General features: G+C 60.1%; 1 protein-coding gene across 2 annotated transcripts; it reads left to right on the forward strand.

The window, feature by feature from the left end:
* The first annotated feature begins 911 nt into the window (after window positions 1-911).
* JUP (junction plakoglobin) lies at window positions 912-17401 on the forward strand. Of its 2 annotated transcripts, none has more exons than XM_071728280.1 (15): window positions 912-987; window positions 9557-9789; window positions 10642-10895; window positions 11066-11304; window positions 11759-11960; window positions 12367-12511; window positions 12871-12974; window positions 13850-14188; window positions 14555-14710; window positions 14876-14995; window positions 15171-15321; window positions 15445-15566; window positions 15818-15857; window positions 16194-16360; window positions 16536-17401. In XM_071728280.1, the coding sequence occupies exons 2-14, from the start codon at window positions 9564-9566 to the stop codon at window positions 16337-16339; spliced, it is 2244 nt and encodes a 747-aa protein (XP_071584381.1). In that variant the 5' UTR covers window positions 912-987; window positions 9557-9563; the 3' UTR covers window positions 16340-16360; window positions 16536-17401. The 2 variants fall into 2 exon arrangements, with proteins under 2 accessions (XP_071584381.1, XP_071584383.1); XM_071728282.1 differs by having other exon boundaries at window positions 10645-10895.
* The last annotated feature ends 2264 nt before the right edge of the window (window positions 17402-19665 follow it).

Below are 19665 nucleotides of genomic sequence, written 5' to 3' on the forward strand. Positions count from 1 at the left end.
GGAAAGCAGCGCTGTGCTTCCCTGATTCCCCGACCTTGACCAAGAATGAACATAAATGAGTTTTTGCCCATCATCCCAGCCATGCTGTGTCACACTGTGCTGTGCCATGTCACACTGAGCCTTGCTGTGCCATGTGCCCTTTCTGCCCACGCTGGGAGGGCCCTGGCAAGCGCTTTGACCCCAGCTCTGTGCACAGCCATGAAATCCCGATTTCTGGTGGAGGAGTTTGTTGCTCTTCTATCTCTCTCCTCCCTCCAGAGTTGTGATTCCTCGACTGAGTCAGTGCCCGCAGCCGCTGCCACAGAGGACTGAGCAGGGGCTGATGGGGGGTGTGCAGGATGTGTCCCCTCGACCAAATGTGGGGAGTGTGGAATCCTCACCATGGGTTGGGATGGGCCCTGGCGCCTGGTGACAGAGCCTTCGCCCGGGGCCGGCGGGGAGCGGGTGAGACGCGGTGGCAGCACCCGGCTGGACCAGTCTGTCCAGGGCCGGGATGACACCGCTGCCGTCAGCCTCCGGGCCCTTCCCCAGCCCCTCCCGCTGCCTCAGTTTCCCATTCCTGAGGCCGGGGGCTGCTCCAGGACCGGACCCCTCTCTCCAGAGGGGGGAGGCTGCAGGGGTTCCCAGATCTCCGCAGGGTCCCCGCACCCCCCGGTGGTCTCCGCACTCCCCGGAGGTCTCCGCCTCACCCCGCCCACTGACGTCACCCAGGTGCTCCCCCTGGCGGTCGCGCCCTGCCCCTCCCATCTTCTCGCCCCGCCCATCCCTCATTGTTGTCCAATCGGCTGCCGGCGATGGGCGGGGCGGCCGCGCCCCCGCCAATGGAGAGTGGATAAACAGGGCGGGCGGGGGCGGTGCCCGCAGTTGACTGACGTCCGGCAGCCCAATAGCAGTGCTGCGGGGCGGGGCGGGGCGCGGGGCGCTGCTCGCCTTTTGTTCGAGCAGGAGCGGGGCGGGCAGCGGAGACCGCGCAGGGATCGGCGGCAGGTGAGCGGGACGGGACGGGACGGGACGGGACGGGACGGGACGGGACGGGACGGGACGGGACGGGACGGGAGTGGGCCCGAGGCAGCCGCAGCGGGGCTGGGAGTGCTGAGGCCGGGGGGTGCTCCGCCGGGTGTGGTGGAGGAGAGGCCGCTCTTGGAGCTGGGAGGGACCCGGTGTCCGGGCTGGGCAACGCCGGGCGCCCCGGTCGGTCCGGCCGCAGGAGTCCCCGCAGAGTTCCCCGTAGGCAGCAGAACCGTGTGCTGTTGCCCGTGAGTCCGGCTCGTCCCGGGCGGGGCCGGGGCCAGCGCCGCGGTCTGCTGGCGTCCAAGCGCAGGCTGCGCGGATCCGGTCGGGCGGGTCCCCGGGGCGAGTCCCCGCGGGCTGTCCCGGCCCCTCTCCCTGTTCGCCGCTGCGGGAGCGAGTTTGCGAGTTCCGGCCCCGGTACGAGGCGGCGGCTCCGTCCCCGGCACCGCCCGGGCGCGCTGGCAGCCGCCGCTCCCCGGGCGCGGCCCTGGCACGCTGCTCGCCCAGGTGGCCCTGGGGCTCTGACGTCAGCTGTGGCTGCTGGGTGCCACGGCCCGCGTGCCCTGAGTCACCGCGCATTGCCCGCACCCCGCGCGAGGCTCCCCGGGGGTCCCGACGGGGCTGCCCCCCGGTCTTCAGCCCGAGCGTGCCCGCGGCTCGTCCCGGGGGTGTTTGGTGCTGCTACCCTGGCCGGGGCTCTGAGGAGCTGCGAAGGGACCGGGATGGCCTTGTGTGACCGGTTCTGGGGCAGAGGAGCTGGGCAGAGGAGCTCTGCGTGTGTGTGCGGGGAGATCCCAGCTGGGCCCCCCGCGGGTGGCTGACAGCGGATTTCCGAGCAGGGAAAACACGGGGAAGCAAAACTCGGCTGTCTTTTTGTCAGGCCTTTGGAGAGGAGGGAGCGTTCTAATTGTGTTAGCTGAGTGATTAGCTTAATTAATCAGGTTTGCAGCATAAATGAAAGGATAATACTGAAATGTTTCTGGGAGTTGCCGGGAGGAGGAGGCTGTTGTACAAGCAACTTGGAGAGACCTTTGTGCTGCTAGAAGAGGGTGTGATCGCTGTCCGGGAGGGCACAGCCGCCTGACATGGACGGTCCCCAGTGACCCTCTGGCTGTCACACCCGCACAGTCAGGAAGGCAGCAGCCTGCACTGCTCGTCACCGGGCAGCAGCATCCCTGCAACCCCCGGCGTTACCGCGATGCTCTTGGGGTGTCCTGATGAGCTCCATTTCTGGCGCAATGTTCCTTGGACCAGGATGATGGTGGGGGTAGGGACACCCCCGTGACCCAGCTCAGTCTGTCTCCTGTGGTTGCTGCACCTCCTGCTCCAGCCCACGTCGTGCTGGTTTTGGCGCTGGTGCTGCTTGCCAGCCCCAACACCCGGTGGTCCCTGGTCCGTCTGCCACCAGGCTGGCAGGGAGCTGGGGGTGAAGCGTCTCCCTGGCAGCTGTCACAGGGATGGGGTTGGAGCTGAGCTGGCGCTGCCGGGGGCGTTTGTTCGTGGCTGTTGTTGGCATCTCGGGCGGGCGCGGTGCCCACGGGGTCTGCTCCTGGCCCCACTCTTGGGGCGGAGTGGGCACCAGGCCAGTAACGGGGCTGAGGGGGGGTTTAAAGTCCCTTTCTGTGTCCTTGTCAGTATTTTGTGATCAGGGTTGGCTGGAGGGATGCGGGGTGCCCAGTAGAACCATCTTTGCATGTTTGAAGCTTGTAATCGTTCATCGCCTTGGAGGATTTCCATAAAGTATCATGAAAAACCCATTTTACTGCTAATTTGGCTTAAACAAGTTGGTCATCAGGGCGGGAGGGCACAGAGCTCCTGGCATCAGCAGCTGAGGGGTTTTTTTCCCCCTCTGGGGCTGGCTTCTGCGTGGGTGCTGGAGCAGAGGTGGCTTGGGGAGTGCTGGGGAAGGTGGGGAGGCCACGGCAGGGCCTTTGCCGACAGACAATGGCGTTCATGGTCTATTGTCTTGGCAGTGTGGCTCGACGGCTCCAGGAAGCGTGGGCTTCCCCGGCAGGGCCGTGCTGGGCTGCTGGGGGTCTGCCACAGCTGGGCCTGTGGGTGATGTGCACCGTGCCCAGAGCCTGGACCCCAGACCTCCTTGGTGGCATGGGGCTGCAGCTGGGGACCTTGGAGAACTTCCCCCCTGTGTGGGGAAGTGCTGTGTTTTTGTGTTTCGGTGCTGTTCTAATCCCATCAACTCTCCTCTTTCTTTCCCCCCCCACCTGAAATCTGTAGTTGGCTCCAGCAGCTGCGGGGGGGGGGTGAGTGGGGTGCAGCTGCACGGCTGCTCCGCTGGGGCTGTGTCTGTGCCGGTGGCTTCTCCTCCAGGCTGCCGTTTGGTGCGGGAGCACTTGATGGGATTTGGCTCTTTATCACACTTGTAGATCTCCGGGTTTGCTGCCGCTCACAGATGGCAGAGCCCTCGGGAGCTGAGCTGCCCTTGGCCGCCACTTTGCAGGGAACTTGCAAGACTTTAATTGCAGCATCCATACTCAGGCTTGCACTAGTCTTGAAGGTTTAAATTAGACTGGCTTCTAATTAACAGAAGTTAAAAAGAAATTTATTTTCTATTAAAACCGTGTGAGTCTATTTGGACTTCAGCTTTTACCTTGATTTCAGTTGGTGTTCTCCCACCTAGACTGGCCCTGCCGCAGGGTGTGTGGAGCACCCACTGTCACCCAGAACCAGGGCTCAGTTTGGTGATGTATCCCAGGTCAGTCTGTGCCAACAGAAGCTGCTGGGATGGCAGCTTGGGAGGACACCAGCAATTGCTGCACTGAGTCACTGCCATGTTCTCTGCTTTGGGAGTGTTGTTTTTTCCCCTTCCCCATGGACACAGTTTGGTGAAGCAGTGGGAGGACAGTGGGGTTGTGAGGGCACAGGTCTTAAAGCTTGACCTAAGTATCTAAAATAATGGCTGTGCTTAAACAGAGTTGGCTTTGGATCTGAACAGGTGCCTCAATGGGCAGAGCTCCTCTCCCTCTCTGCTTCCCACCTCCGGGGGCACAGGAATGCTGCACGGCTCGTCAGTGGCTGCGGGGGAGATGGAGATGGTTCTAATTAGGCAGAGGTTTGACATACCCTTCTAAATATGTCTGCCCTGTTGGGTTTTGCTGTGGCTGCTGATGGGCCTGGAGGCATTTTGACACGCCTGGGTCGCCCAGCTCCAAAGTCACTTTGCAAATAGGGCAGGAGCCTTGTGCTGTGGCTGCTGAGCCCTCCATGGCTGCTCTCATCTGAGCAGAGACATCCTCAGGCCCCTTCTGAGACCCTGAGCTGGAGAGTGAAGGTGGAATGTGCCGTGTTTCCCAGGTATCCCACACCTGAATGATGCAGCCTGCAGGAGCTGAAGGCAAGTGAGCCACGGTGCCTTCTCAGGGAGAGCCTGTGGCTGGAGGGACACACAGACCCCGTGGGGTGGGATGCGCCCTGGTCCTCCGTGGCTTTTGGGGGTGGTAGCTGAATAAAGCATGTGTGCCTCCCTGGTGGGGATGAGACCTTTGGCTGCTGTCAGGAGCAGTGCTGTAATTGCTGTGACGTGCGGGCAGAGCCCTGGTGACAAATCATTAACTTGCTCTGACAGGCCGGGTGCTGATGGGTGTTGGTGATAATTTCTTGTGAAGCGTCTGAACTTTACAGATATAATGCAACTGGATGGAGAAATTAAGTCAGGGCTCAGCAGCTCTGTGTCCCTCCCCACTGCCTCAGCTCCCCCAGCAGCATCAGGGCCAGGTAGCAAAATCCCACGTTTCTGGAGATGGGAAGAGCCTTCAGCCTCTAAGCCTAATTTTAAAGCCTGCAATTATTGTGTTCTTAAAGAACAACTTGTTCTTTGTGCTCTTTGAAACAATTTTTTTTTCTTTGTTATCCAGATGGAGTTACTGTGATAAATTGCATCATGCCAGTCCTCCTTTCCATGGACAAGTGGCACATTCCCATCTTTCCCAGCAGCCTTTCTAATGAGATCAGCAAATTCCCACTGAGGAGGGGGTGTGCCTGCATGGGTCCTCCCATTCTGCTGCCTCTGTGGACGGTGGTGTCTGTGTCAGCCAGCAGGGATGTGGGGAGGGGAGATGCTCTGCCGGGGTCCCCTCAGTGGGTCTTTGGTGGGTGAATATCCCTGGGAAACCCCTCCCAGGGCCGGGCCCTGCGGGAGGGCGGGTGACGTGCTGGCATCTCTCGTGCTTTCGCAACTGGAGTGCGCCTGGTGGATAACACCTTGTCATGTTGGGCTGTGAAGTGCCAAAATGTGCCAGCCTGGACTTGGCGTGTGCTGGAGCTGTCAGGAGCTATTAGTTCAGGTGAAGGCGAGGCACTTCCAGAGGCTCAGGGAGAGCATCCTTGGAGCAGGTGGTGGCAGAGATCTGCACTGCCAGGGCCAGTTCTGCCACCTGGAGCCTGGGCTGGCCATGCTCAAGGGATGTGGAACTCCCTAAATAGCAGGAGCTTTGCACAGGGCTTTTGGCAGCTCAAACTTAACTTCATCAGGAGCAGCTGGAAAACAAAAAGGGGTTTAGAGCCTTCTCCAGGGAGGGAGCCTGGGTCTAAAGAGCAGCTCTTGCACCTTGCTGTCCTCCTCAAGGGTCCTGAAGTTGTCAAAGCTGGTAGGGTGGCCAGGACCTGCTCTGGATATGTCAGTGCTGATGAACAAAGGCGATCAGCTCCTTTCTGCACAGGACTGGGCAGGCCTCACCATTACAGCCCACTTGCTAACGAGAAGCTGGTTGCCTGTCTCCTCCTCATTAAACTTCAAGCTGCTCTTATTCCCCTTTGAATTCTTCCACTTATCTTCACTGTAAAGCCCCATTGAAAAGGTTCCTGGTAACCAGGATCTGAGTTAACACTTCCCATTGATGCTGGCGAGGTCTTCAAAAGATTCTTTCTCTGCCTCCTCCTGCTGTGTGTTCCTATGAGGGATCCTCTTCAAAACCACTGCAGCTTTTGTGCAGTGCTGGGGCTGTTGCAGCATCTGCAGTAGCTTTGTTAGCTGCTGCCCTCCTTCATTAGCCCTTGGTGCACTAGGGTCCCTCCTGGGTGTCTCTGGGCAGGAGTTGCAGGTGCTGGTGGACCTCAGGGTGCAGCTCCCTGGGGTGCCCTTGCCCCAGGAGGGCTCTGGTTCTCGAGGCTCCTCACCCCAGCCTCACAGAGTGAGTGGTCCCTGATCCCCTGGCTTCTCCATGTGGGGGGAGGACCGGAGATGGCTTGTGTGTAGCCTAAGTGCTTCTAAAATAGGCTTTTCTCTCACTGCATTTGTTGAATTGCTTTAACTGCCTTTTTCCTTTTCCTAAAAGCTGAAGTGGCTGTAATTACAATCACCCCTATGCTCCCTGCAGCCCAACTCATCCCTTGCACAATGTGGTTTGTGAATGGGGGCCCCTTCAGAACCTGCTCCCCATTCCCAGTGGGATCAGGAAGGATGTGTGTGAGCTTGGGGGCTGCGGGGGGCTGCAGCTGGCACCCCACACTGCTCTGGGCTGGCAGCACAGTGTGTTCTGCATGGGACTGGGGCAGGCTGAGGTATTGGGGTGCTCGGTGGCCCCCACTACTCAGGGGTGATCACCCCCCCTAGGCCCCTCCCAGGCCCCCACTCCCAGGAAGTTCCTGAGCAGGAGATACTTCTGCCTGAAGCAGCGTTCATGGCTTCCCTGCTGTTCTGGGTGAGTCTGTGTGAAGGCTTCTCCTGGCAGCCGGAGGGAAGGGCTGGTCAGGCTGGGGGCTGTGTGTTTGCTGCAGACTTCCTCCTCAGACGATTCTTTGGGGTGAGGGGGGGCACGGTGCTGCCTGGACGAGGATCAAATGGCGCCGGGGGCGGATGAGCCGCTGGCCGGAGCCTCGCAGCCGCAGGAGCTTCCTCTGCCTTCCCGCGGCCTTCCTGGCCTCCTGGCTGCGGGAAGTGGTGGGAGAGGAAGGATTAACCTTCTCCTGGCTCCCCGGTGCATGGGGGCGGCTGCAGCCCCCCCTCAGCCCAGCCAGTTTCCCTGTCGTGGTCAGGGACAGATTGCAGGTTCTGCCCCAAACTTGCTGTCCCCTCTGTGGGGTCCCCCACATCTCTGTCACTGTCTCCTGTTTTTTTTTTTTTTGTTTGTTTTTTTGTTATTTTGTTTTTTTTTTTTTCACTGTTCTGGGAGTGTTCTCCTGTGTCCTTGGTGCTATGTGGGCTCTTGTGTTGCTGCTCTGCCCTTCCTGTGCTCATGCTCTGGTTAATAACAGCTGGGAGGGGGGGACAAGGGCCAGGCTCCCCAGAAACCACCCTTCCCATCAGCCTGGCTGTGTGGGGCTGGAGCCCACCCAGGCATCCCCATCCTCATGGCTGACCCTGCAGGGCAGGTGCTTCCAAATATGCCCCAAATCCTCCTGCTTCTCTCTTCCTGTGTGATTGGCTTCCCTGGCTGCTGGGGGGGATCTGCCCCACTGCATCCATTTGCCACCAGGAATGGCTCCTGGTGAAGGTGAGCTCTGGTGTAACCATCATCCCATGCCTGGGGACTGCCTATCTCTGATCCTGTGGAGGAGGAGGAGGGAGGACATCTGAGGACAGAGCCCAGCCATGGAACAAACTCACGCCAGGCATCTGGCCCTCGCTGAGTGACAGGCAGAGGGCACTTGATACAGAGTTCAGAAAATGTCACTGCTTGCTGCTGGGGTGTCTGGCATGAGCTCCGCTGGCCCTGTCACCTCGGGTGTCACCAGCCTCGCTGGTTGCCTGTGTTCATGAGCAGCCCCCAGGGGCTGTTGGTGGGGTGATGCTCCAGGGTAAGGATGGATGTTATGTTCAGTGAGGTGTCTGTGATCCCTTCTAGGGGCTCCTGGGGAGGGAGAATCCCCCCATGCCATGCAGTGCCCACCCCTGGTGGCCCCAGCTGCTGGGTGCTGCTCTCAGACGGAGCTCCTTAACTCCTTCAGTCAGGGTTTGGATTGGCTGTTCTCGGGCTTCCCGACACAATTTGGAGGCTCTGCTGGTGTGGCTGGGGTGGCCCAGCGGGGAGGACTTGCTCTCCCAAACTCCTATACAACAGCTCATGAATGTGTGTGGCATAGGGGCTCTCCTGGCCAAACTAAACAGACCCCCCCGACTCCCACGCCCTGCCTTGGGAGGACTCTGCTCCCGCTGCCCTCCATTACCGGGTCCCTCTCTTGCTGCCTTATCAACATGCATAATGCACGACCCATTAAAGCCGGAGCAGCACTTAGTTTGCGGATTGACAAAAAAAAAAAAAAAGATAAATATTGAACGGACAGCAGCAGCGCTCTGGAGCGGCTCCGGGGGAGAACGGGCCATGGTAGAACGCAGGATGCATCCAGCCCGGGGGGCTCCTGCCTCCCACCCAGCTTCTGCTCCCCGGGAATGTGTGTTTTGTTGTTTTTTCCTTGGGAGCCTGTGCCGCTCCTTGGGAACAGCCGGCAGCGCTGGGGCGAGCCGCGCCAAGCCCGAACCCGCCGAGCCTCGCCGGGCCACGCAACCCGCGTCCTCGGCCACCACCCGACGCCCTGACTCAGCCGCCGGCGTGACGGGGGGCTGGCGGGGGGCTCGTTCCCCTTGCTCCCCCAAAGGGGGGTACCCCACCAGCCGGGCTGGTCCCTGCGGCTGGAGTGGGGCCAGGGGTCCGGCCTGCTGGGTGGAGGTGATGAAGGTGGTAATTAATTACCGGTGTTTGGAAGCGCGGCTGCTGCTCCCCGCGCTTCTTATCGCTGTTGAAACTCTGACTCATCCCAGCCCGGCCGAGGAGGGTGCAGGAATTCCGGCGGGAGCCTGGGTTGGGCGCTCCCCCCGCCCCGCCCCTATGGGGGGCTGGATGTGGGGCTGGATGTGGGGCTGGTGACTCACAGCCCTGCAGCCTCGCCTGCCCCGGTGATCTCAGGGCTTGAGCCGTGAGCTATCCCCCCTTCCTCCCTCTCCCTGGATCCCAAAATTAAAGACAAGGGAACCCAGTCCTGCCTGCAAACAACCTAGGCTGGTTTGTCCCGGGTGCTGGGCTGTGCCCCCACATCCTGCAGCCATGGACACTCACGGGAGAGCCGAGGCGGTGGCTTTGCCTGGGTATTTTTAGGTGCTTCAGGAGTGTTCCAGTACGCTTCTAAAAAGGTTTATGGGTTTTGGGTTTTTTTTGTTTTGTTTTGTTTTGTTTTGTTTTTTTTCTTGGAGCTTCAGCCTTGAGGCTCTCTCCAGCTCTGGCAGGTCCCGTCTCTTCAAACTGGTCTTTAAAAAGCCGGTGGGCTGTCTGGTCTGCAGGGACCCCCCGTGACGGGCAGAGCCTGTTCACACCTTTGCCGCGGTGAGACGCGGCTGAGGGCTCGGCCAGCCCCGGTCTGCGCCGGCTGCAGCCGCCGGTCGTGTCTGAACAGGAGCAGCAAAGTGCTGAGCTGTGGGTTCGTCATCCCGGTGCCTCCTTTCATCTGGCGTGGGGGAGGAGGACAGATAGCCATCTCCTCCCTCTGCTGTGGGCTGTGCCGGGGTCTGCTGCCTTCAGTGCAGGAGAGGGGCAGGAGGGTGCTGCGGTGACCCGCGCTCTGCTGGAAGTGTAACTTGCTCCCTCCCTGCCCGCAGAACAACCATGGAGGTGATGAACATGATGGAGCAGCCGATCAAGGTGACAGAGTGGCAGCAAACCTACACCTACGACTCGGGCATCCACTCTGGTGTCAACACCCAGGTGCCCTCTGTCAGCAGCAAGTGCCTTGGGGACGATGACGAGCTCTATGGGAAGCAGTACACCATCAAGAAGACAACCACCACAAGCTACTGCCAAGGAGGGAACCAGGGCCAGAGCCAAGCTCAAGGTAAGGGCTAGGGTGTCAGACACATCCACGATGATAGCTGCTCAGCTCCTGCCTTCATTTACTTCCCCTGTGAGCCTTGCTTCTCTGGGCACTCCTCCATGGTACCTCCCACACCCCGGGAGTTGTTGCTGCCTAAGATATGCTCCCTCCTGTCCTCCTTCCCTGCACCCAGGGGCTCTTCTGTGGGGGCAGCACACAGCCAGCCCGCACTGGTGCTGTGCACTAACATCCCAGCCTGTTGGTGGGTTGGATCGAGATAGGAACAGCTGATCCCAGCCCACAGATCTGCTGCCTGTCTGCCTGCTCAGGAAGCCTGTCTCAGTGTGGCTGGCAGCTGCTGGCATGTGCTGGAAAGCCTGCCCGGTTGGCCCGTCTTTTCCTGCTTCTGCAAGGGTGAAGCAGGCAGAGACAGAGCCCCTAAAGCCAAAGGAGGTGGATGCTTCCCCAGCTTTACCCCTTCCAAGAGGGCTGGTTCACTCCCGAGCTGCTGCTGCAGCATCTCTGCCCTTCATGTTGTGCTTGTCCAGGCATCCTTGACAGGGAAGGAAGGCTTCTACCTCCTTTTAATCTCCAGTGTCAGCTGGTCCCAAATTGCAAATATCCTTAATTTTTTAATTAATAGCTCTTGTGTGACTACTGCCTAATCATCTTGCTTAACTGAGTGTTGTCTTATCTCCGTGCTGCCCTATCTGGTCACACTTTGATGCGCCGGCTCCTGGCAGCGTGTGCTGGGACTGCTGACGGTGCTGGTGCTGCTGAGCCCTGGCTCAGCTCACTGGAATGGAGAGGCAGGGCTGGGAGTGCTCCTCAGAGAGACCCCCAGCCTCACAGTGCCTTGTCTCCCCCCCACAGCAGACATGGAGGCTCAGCTGGCCATGACCCGGGCCCAGCGTGTCCGGGCTGCCATGTACCCTGAGACGGTGGAGGACCGGTCCCTGCTGCTCACCACCCAGCTGGAGGGGCAACAGACCAACGTGCAGCGCCTGGCAGAGCCCTCCCAGATGCTGAAATCGGCCATCGTGCACCTCATCAACTACCAGGATGACGCTGAGCTGGCCACCCGTGCCATCCCAGAGCTCACCAAGCTGCTCAATGATGAGGACCCGGTAAGGGCTCCTGTGCTGCCTGACGGTGTCTTTCCGGTGCGGCTGTGCCAGCTCTGCCACTCCAGTGTCACAATGAGCAGCAGTCCTGGGCAGAGTGGGATCCCTCATGTCCCTGCTGTGATGGCAGCAGCCGGTCCCCCTCCCACCCACTTGGCTTTTTCCCCGCTCAGGTGGTTGTCAGCAAAGCAGCCATGATTGTCAACCAGCTCTCCAAGAAGGAGGCCTCGCGCCGTGCCCTGATGCAGTCGCCCCAGATCGTGGCGGCCGTGGTCCGCACCATGCAGAGCACCAGTGACCTGGACACAGCCCGCTGCACCACCAGCATCCTGCACAACCTCTCCCACCACCGTGAAGGCCTCCTCTCCATCTTCAAGTCTGGCGGCATCCCGGCCCTGGTCAGGATGCTGAGGTACTGGTGGGGGTCCCAGGAGGATGGCAGAGCCGAGGGGTCCCTCTGCACCAGCAGCTGCCCAGGGACAGAGCAGGGTTGGGCTTGTGCTGCCCCTGGATGTGGGTCCTCCTTTTCTTCATGCCTAAACAAGGGAGTGGGAGACCTTGAGCCTTTTAGCCTACGAAAGGCCCTGGGGTTTGCTGCATTTGGAGCCTGTGTGGGGGCAGGAGGAGGGGAGTGTCCCCCCACATTGTCTTGTTCATGGAGACAGATCTTGGTGTCTGCTCTGTCCCAAGGAGGAGGTGTCCCTTCCCCGAGAACCACCCCAATGCAACATGGTGGCCTTGCACCCGGTGCTGCAGGGCACTGGGTGGGCGTTGGGGCTCCGGGCAGCCTCAGGGGTCTGCTGGCAGTCTGGTGAGCCTGGAGGCAGCTGCCCACGCTGATGTGGCTCTGTGCTGCCTGCCCACAGCTCGCCTGTCGAGTCGGTCCTCTTCTACGCCATCACCACCCTGCACAACCTGCTGCTCTACCAGGAAGGGGCCAAGATGGCTGTGCGCCTGGCTGACGGCCTGCAGAAGATGGTTCCCCTGCTGAACAAGAACAACCCCAAGTTCCTGGCTATCACCACCGACTGCCTTCAGCTTCTTGCCTACGGGAACCAGGAGAGCAAGGTGGGCTCGGTGCTGTCTGCAACTCTGCCCCGTCCAACCTCCCGCAGGTGGCATGTCCCCAGAGCACAGACTGTCCCAGTCTGGCTGGTAGATCAGCTTGGCTGGGTTTCTCCCCCCGCTGCTTCAGGCAGTGCCTCTGTCTTTGTTCTTTGACTGCTCCTCTCCTCCTACACATGAGTCAGTGGGCTCAACCCTTGGTCCTGCTCTGATGCTGGCTGGCTGGGGGGCTGCATGGGGTGAGGGACCCTAGGGTGCAATACTGGGGGGATGGATGGGATGACTGAAACGCTCCTGTGTGCCCAGGGGTTGGACCTCCTGCTCAACCTGTGTCCTGGCATGAGCTGGAGGAACCATCGGTGGTCCTGGAGCTGCTGCACACACTGACCATGGCCCTTCTCTCTTGCAGCTGATTATTTTGGCCAACGGAGGACCCCAGGCCCTGGTGCAGATCATGCGCAGCTACAACTATGAGAAGCTGCTCTGGACCACCAGCCGGGTGCTCAAGGTGCTGTCGGTGTGTCCCAGCAACAAGCCTGCTATTGTTGAGGCTGGTAAGAGGGGCTGGGGTCCAACCAGAGGGTGGTGGGGACAGGGTGATGCAGCCATGGGTGCCATTGCATGGCTGACATGTGAGATGGGCTGGTGCTGTGCACAGCTGCCTGTGGCTGGGTTTCTCTCTCTGTGAGGCTGCTGAGGAGCTTTCCTGACACATAAGCAGGATCTGGTCTGGCTGGCTCAAGGAGTTGTGTTCCTGTGCCACATTTAGCTCCACTAAGCCACGAGGCTGCATTGTGTGGTGGAGGCATCACCTGGGGGGTGCCAGACCACATTGTCACTCCCTCCTCCTTTCTGCTGGGGCAGCTTTGGGTGTCCAGGTGTTTATTTGGGCTGATGTCCCCTTCCTCTGCAGGTGGCATGCAGGCCTTGGGCAAGCACCTGACCAGCTCCAGCCCCAGGCTGGTCCAGAACTGTCTCTGGACCCTGCGGAACCTCTCTGACGTGGCTACCAAACAGGTCAGTCCCCACGACACCGAGTCCTTCTTCAGCACAGCAGTTTGGAGGCTGCTTCATACCAGCTCCCGGGCTTCCTCTTGTCCTCTGCTTGGGTCAAAGTTTATCCAAACTGACATCCTTGTGCCCTTTCCTAGTCCCCATAGGCTGTGGCAGCATGTGTGCCTAGCATCGTGGGGGGCTGCTTGCTGCCCTCCCCATGGCAGTGATCCTGCTGTGTCTCTGCTGGGCACCGTGGCCACCAGCAGTCGGTCATGAACCCAGGGACCTCCAGCAGCCTGCCCTGGTACTGCCTGGCTGCTCAGCACCTTCCCCAGGAGCTGCCATCAGAGCTGCCAGATGCTGCCTGTGGGGCTGAGTGGCAGCCAGTGCTAGTGACCCCGAGCTCTGCTCCAGGGTTGCTCCCCCGTCCTTTTGCTGCCTCCTGATGTGTTCCCCATCTGCTGGGGCCGCCTCTCCCTGTAGATCAGCGCCTGATGCAGCCTGGAAACTATTTGGGCTGGCGTGGAACCATCCCTGGCTCTGCTGATTGAGGGGGAGACATGGCCATGGTGCCTTTAACTCCTTCTTGCCCCATTGCTGGCTGCTTGCTGGCCTGGCTGGGACCGGGGTCACCCAGGGACCATGGGGGGAGTGCCAGCGGGTGCATTGTTTGCACTTCCCAGCAGAGAAAACCTGCTGGAGACATTAAACTCTTAAGTGAAGCCCCAAATGTTGGGAGCTCCTGTTGCTCACGCTGTGCCAGCACCACAGATAGCTCTGTCTGGAGGGGACAGCGTGGCAAGCAGGGATGGGCACAGGGCTGCAGCACAGGCTCTGTCTGAGCCCAGATCCATCTGTGGGGAAGCTGCTCTGATCTCCTGTCCCTGTTCCCACAGGAGGGCCTGGATGGTGTCCTCAAGATCCTGGTGAACCAGCTGAGCTCTGACGATGTGAATGTGCTGACCTGTGCCACTGGTACCCTCTCCAACCTGACCTGCAACAACAGCAAGAACAAGACCCTGGTGACACAGTCCAACGGGGTGGAGGCCCTGATCCACACCATCCTGCGGGCGGGTGACAAGGAGGACATCACCGAGCCAGCTGTCTGTGCTCTTCGGCACCTCACCAGCCGGCACCCCGAGGCAGAGATGGCACAGAACTCAGTGCGGCTCAACTACGGCATCCCCGCCATCGTCAAGCTCCTCAACCAGCCCAACCAGTGGCCACTGGTCAAGGTCAGAGGCTGGGGAGATGTTGGGGGATGGAATAAGCCTGCAGCTGGGCTTGAGTGAGCCCCTGGCTGCCAGCCCGTGGTGGGACACGTGGGTGCCCTGCCATGGAAGGCTGCTGCCACCCTGCTCCCACAGGGCCCTGTCCTAGATGGCAGCTGGTGGAGGAAATGGCTCGTGCTGGCTGCTTGGTGGAATTGATATTCACCCCGCAGGGAGGGGGCTGGGTCTGGTGTAGGAGGAAAGGTGAAGTCATCCTGTGCCACGGAGAGAGATGTGGTGGGAGGGGGCCCGTCCGGCTGCTCCCACGGGAACACGCGATGCTCAGGTCTGTGGTCGGGACTCATCTCTCTTTCCCCTTCTCACCTCCAGGCTACCATAGGCCTGATCCGCAACCTGGCCCTGTGCCCAGCCAACCATGCCCCGCTGCAGGAAGCCGCTGTCATCCCCCGCCTGGTCCAGCTGCTGGTCAAGGCTCACCAGGACGCCCAGCGGCACGTGGCCGCCGGCACACAGCAGCCCTACACGGTGAGTTCTGGCAGCAGGAGCTGCTGGGGCTGCCCTTCTGCCCTGCTTCTGGCACAGTCTGGCACCCCACAAGCTGACCTGTCCCCGGGGGGTGTCCTGTGCCCATGCACAAGGTGGCCGTGCCTTGTGGTGGGGTGTCCTGGCTGAGTGCTTGTCCCCTGACAGGATGGAGTGAAGATGGAGGAGATTGTGGAGGGGTGCACAGGAGCACTGCACATCCTGGCCCGGGACCCCATGAACCGCATGGAGATTTTCCGCCTCAACACCATCCCCCTCTTCGTGCAGGTCAGGGGCTGGGTTGGGCTGGGGGCTGCCCTCTGCCACCTCCTGAGTGGCCAACACAGCCCTGCGGCACTGGGGCCAATGATGCTGGCTGGTGGCACCTGTATGTGTCACACCACATCAGCAGCATGACAGCTCCTCACTGGCTGCTCACGTTGCTGCTGATCTCTCCTGGCAGCTCCTCTACTCGCCGGTGGAGAACATCCAGCGCGTGGCAGCTGGCGTGCTGTGTGAGCTGGCCCAGGACAAGGAGGCAGCAGATGCCATCGATGCCGAGGGGGCTTCAGCTCCGCTGATGGAACTGCTGCACTCCAGGAATGAGGGGACAGGTGGGTTCTGCTCTGCCAGACCCCGTGCTGAGGGCTCTGTACCACTCAGCATCCCTGCAGCCGGTCTGGGACTTTAGTGCTTGCACAACACTGGGAGCTGAGGCTGCTGCCCTTCCCCTGCAGCCACCTACGCGGCCGCCGTGCTCTTCCGCATCTCGGAGGACAAGAACCCCGACTACAGGAAACGTGTCTCCGTGGAGCTCACCAACTCCCTCTTCAAGCACGACCCAGCAGCTTGGGAGGCGGTGAGCATGGGTCACTGGACATGGGGATGAATCTCTTTCCCCAGGGAACCCCAGGGGTGGCCTTGTCCTGCCTCCCAGAGCAGCCATCACCTCCAGACAGAGCTCAGATGGGAGTGACTGGCAGGCTGGTGAACTGTGAGCTCAGGTCTCCAGCAGCCCTGGGCTGTGGTACCTGCTACCCAGAATTGGGCTGGGCATCATGGACATGGGAGCATGAATCCCCTCATCAGTTCTGCCTCTTTCTTTCCTAGGCTCAGAGCATGATCCCCATCAATGAGCCCTACTCTGACGGTGAGTACTTCCATGAGGTCCCCCCATGGGCTGTGCTCTAGCAAGGCAGAGGCCTCCTCTCACCAAACCAGGCTGGTTTAAATCCTTCCTTAGGTGACTATCAAAGACGTGCCAGCCCAGTTTGCCTGGGGATGCTCAGAGGGGTGCTCAGCTCCTCAGGGAGCAAGGGCAGCTGCTCTCCTGACCACAAGACTTGGGGGTGGGTGGGCGGCCCTTGTGTCCTTTGCAGCAGCACATGCCACACACTGCCCTGGCTGGGGTTACCAGGAGGGTGGCTGAGGGCTGGAGAAGCCTCTGACCAGCAGGAGCTGAGGTTGTTGCATCCCTTCCCTGCAGAGCTGGACCCTGGCTACCGCCCCATGTACTCGGGTGACATCCCCCTGGACCCCATCGACATGCACATGGACATGGATGGGGACTACCCCATGGACGCCTACAGTGACGGTGTCCGAGCACCCTTTGCTGACCACATGCTGGCCTAACCCACCCGCAGCCCCGCACAGGTAGGCACTGGTGTGTCTGAGGATGGACTCATCCCTGGGGAAGGGCAGGGCTGGGGTCTCCAGTGCTGCCATGGGTTAGCATCCCCATCACCCCTTGGACTGGGGGGTCCCTTGGCTCTGGTCTCCCCCAGCACCTCTCAGTGCAGTAACAAGAGCTCTCTCTGGCCTCATGCAGGTGTTTTTTCCATACAGAAGAGGGTGGCCCCAGAGCTGAGTATTCGCAAGAAGGACTTGGGAGACAGAAGTGCCTAAGACAAACTTCCATTCCCACCAGAGGTTTTATTCTTCAATTCTTTTTCTTCGCTGTGGGTCTGTGGAGAAGGTCCTTCCTCCTGGGACTCCTTCAAGCACCTACTGCCGCATCCAGCGTCCAAGATACTGTTTCTGAAGCTTTAAAACACACAAACCCTGCACTGTTAGCGACCTTTCATTGGCAAAATAGTCTTTTCTATGAATATATATTACTTTTTTATTTTTAATATGGTGCCAACGGCTTTTGCCGTCTTTAAGTTTGTGCTTTCTAACCTCCCCAATATTTGTTCTGCGTGTTGGTGTTCTAGGAAAGGAATCTAACATGGGAAAACCCTTTGCTTTCTGCAAACACAAACTTAATCAGGCCAATCCAGAGTCTGCTGAAGCCAAAGGGTGCCGTGTCCCAGGACCTTTGTTTTAGCCATGGGGATGTCTGTGGTTTAACTCTTTCCCATCAGCTGCTGGGGAGCTGACTTTGTGTACCTGCCTGTCTTACCAGTACCCATAGAGGAGTGACTCCAGCATTAGGAACTGTGTCCTTGTACTGATCTCTGTTGCACATTTTAACCCCTTTCCCTTCTTTTTGGTGAGTGGTGTGTTTCCGTCCCCTCCTCCCTTATCTAATGCATTTTTAAAAGAGGCTCTAGATCTGATGGTGGTTCAACGCTTCCACTGCAAAAGGGATGGACAGTTACTGGAGCGTGGTTCAGGAATGGAAGATTTTATTATTTCTGTAAGTTGTTTTTGTATAGACCAAAGCAAAGAATAAAATAACCCCCCCTAGCCCCATGCTGCCCTCAGCCTGTTCTTCCATCAGCTGGGCTGAAGGTGGCTGTGGCTCCCTTCAGGCCAGGCAGTGGTGGGTCCCTCCCGTGGGGCAGGGTGGCCTCGAATGAGCTCATTTCTGTGTTCTGCACCCACTATGCCTCGCTGAGGGAGTTTCCTGGGGGGGCAGCTCCCACCAGCAGCCAGCCCTGCTTCCCCCCCTTCCCACACTGTGGCCCTGCAGGGTCGTTAATGTTCGGGGGTCATTAACATCCTGGGATCATTAACATGCTGGCTCTGTCCAGTCTGCTCTGTCAGGAGGTAAAAACTCCCGGTATTTAAGATGTTTGTTCATTAGGCAGCATCACCAGAATCTCCTCTTTGCTGCTGCTGTAAGGAGCTCTGGGGGATAAACTCAGCCGTGGGAAGGGAGCTCTGCTGATTGATGGAGCGAAGCCTGGATGGAGCCACGAGGGGCCAGGTTAAAAAAAGTGATTTACTCAGGCAAACCTGGTTGTCTCCTTCCCCAGCCCAGCTTCGTAGCCAGAACAGATGGCAGGAGGAAATATTCTCAGCTGAAACACTGTGACAGCTGCACCCAGGAAGGGCGTTGGGAAGTGGTGTCGAGCGCCAGGCAGGGATCCTGCTGGGAGGTGGAAACTGTTCACAAAGTTACCCACCAACTTTGGGGCTGCCCATCTGCTCCATGGCCTCCTCAGCGTGGGGACAGGGACAGCCACTGCTGGCAGATGGTTGCTCTGGGCTTTTTCACAGCACCTCTTTGGGCAAGAAGGCACAGGCTGAGTCTGTGGCAGGAGGTGACAGGCAGCAGCTCTGTGCCAGGCTGCAGCAGGGCTCTGGGTTTTGCCTGATGAGTAGATTGCAGGGGAGGGAGTAGGACACCACATCGTGGTGTGCCATGGTAAACCCCAAACAGCCCTGGTAGTGGCCTGGGCTGATGCAGGAGCCAGCGGGGGACAAAGGCAGCAGGAGTGGGTCTGGGAAGAAGGGCTGGCTCCAGGAAACATCCTGTATTGAGCTCAGCCCTGCAGCCGTGGCCAAGGCCCGGTGCAGCAGGGATGTGGCCACGTTTCCTGCCACAGCCCCTGACAGGACCAGGGATGAGCAAAACAACAGCTGCTTTCCGGGCAGCTCTGGCAGATCTTTTGGAGCAGAGCAGGGCCTCCCTCGGCGGTAGTGCCGGGATCTGTGGTAGGAACGACGTCAGGGGGTCTCGGGAATCCCGTGGGACGGTCTGGACTTAGTCGGGGGGCCCGGGAGGCTCAGTCACCACCACCTTGTCCTCACACCACACGTTTGCATTGCTACTCTACAGCCTCCAACCCTGACACTTGGGGAGGTTCCTCACTGCCTCCCCCCAGCTTCCCCCCAGCTCCAGGCTCTTGCTACAGCAGCTGAGGGGAAAAAATAGCCCAGAGCCAGCCCGGCCACCCCCCCGCTGCTCAGCGACTGCCGAGCTCCGGCACCGAGTGACGGGTGGGGAAGGGTTTTGGGGTCCAGCCCAGCCCGGTCCCGCTGCGAGGCTGCGCAGGCAGGGAGGTGCCCGGGCAGGAGCTGCGGGACGGCACCGGGCAGAGAGCAGCGGGAGCAGGTCTGCACATGAACCAGGGCACGGGCTGAGCCAGGGCCGCGCTTCTCCCGGCCCAACACCGCCGGTGCCCCAGACCCACCCTCCGGCTGCTCTGGCCCAGGTCCCCGCCAGCCCCCGCGGGGGTGGTCCCCAGCTCCGCCCGCAGCCGAACGCTGGTGGCCGGGTGGGACGATGCGATCGGAGGAGATGGGAGTTGCTCACGCGTGTCTCAGCAAGGTTCCCCTGTGGAGAACTAATGTACATGCAGGAGCTGGGCCAAAAGGAGACGCAGGGCTCTGGCAGCCCCAGAGCTGACTCACGGGCCGGGTTCACTCCCCAGAGCCAGCAGCATCGCGGGGAGTGGGGCAGCAGCAGCAGCACCTCGGCACGGTGGGTCTCTGGGGAGAAGTGGGGAGTGAGAGAGAGGGTCTGTGGGTGTGGGGCTGGGAGCTGCTCTCTGGGTGGTGCGGGTGCAGGATTGGGCTGCCTGGAGCTGGTGGTCCTGGTGCTGTAGGGCTGAGGGGCTGTGGGTGTGCTGTGGGGTGTTCCTGCTGCCTCGTGCCTGTCCTGTGGGCTGGGGAGGACCCGGCCTGTCTGGAGGGAGGTGCAGGGTGGCCTCGCCTGGGTACTGTGGACATGCCAGCAGCCACGAGCACGTGCTGAGTGGGAGGGCAGCGATGCCCTGGCATGAAGCTGC

The sequence above is a fragment of the Heliangelus exortis genome, chromosome 29, assembly GCF_036169615.1.
Source record: "Heliangelus exortis chromosome 29, bHelExo1.hap1, whole genome shotgun sequence".
NCBI lineage: Eukaryota > Metazoa > Chordata > Aves > Apodiformes > Trochilidae > Heliangelus > Heliangelus exortis.

What these genes read in the sequence shown, in the direction of transcription:
- JUP (XM_071728280.1), top strand. Translation starts at nt 9,564, where the DNA reads ATGGAGGTGATGAACATGATGGAGCAGCCGATCAAGGTGACAGAGTGG. An exon ending in GGGCCAGAGCCAAGCTCAAG is followed by an intron (nt 9,790 to 10,641) that starts GTAAGGGCTAGG and finishes TCCCCCCCACAG; the next exon opens with CAGACATGGAGGCTCAGCTG. An exon ending in TGCTCAATGATGAGGACCCG is followed by an intron (nt 10,896 to 11,065) that starts GTAAGGGCTCCT and finishes TTCCCCGCTCAG; the next exon opens with GTGGTTGTCAGCAAAGCAGC.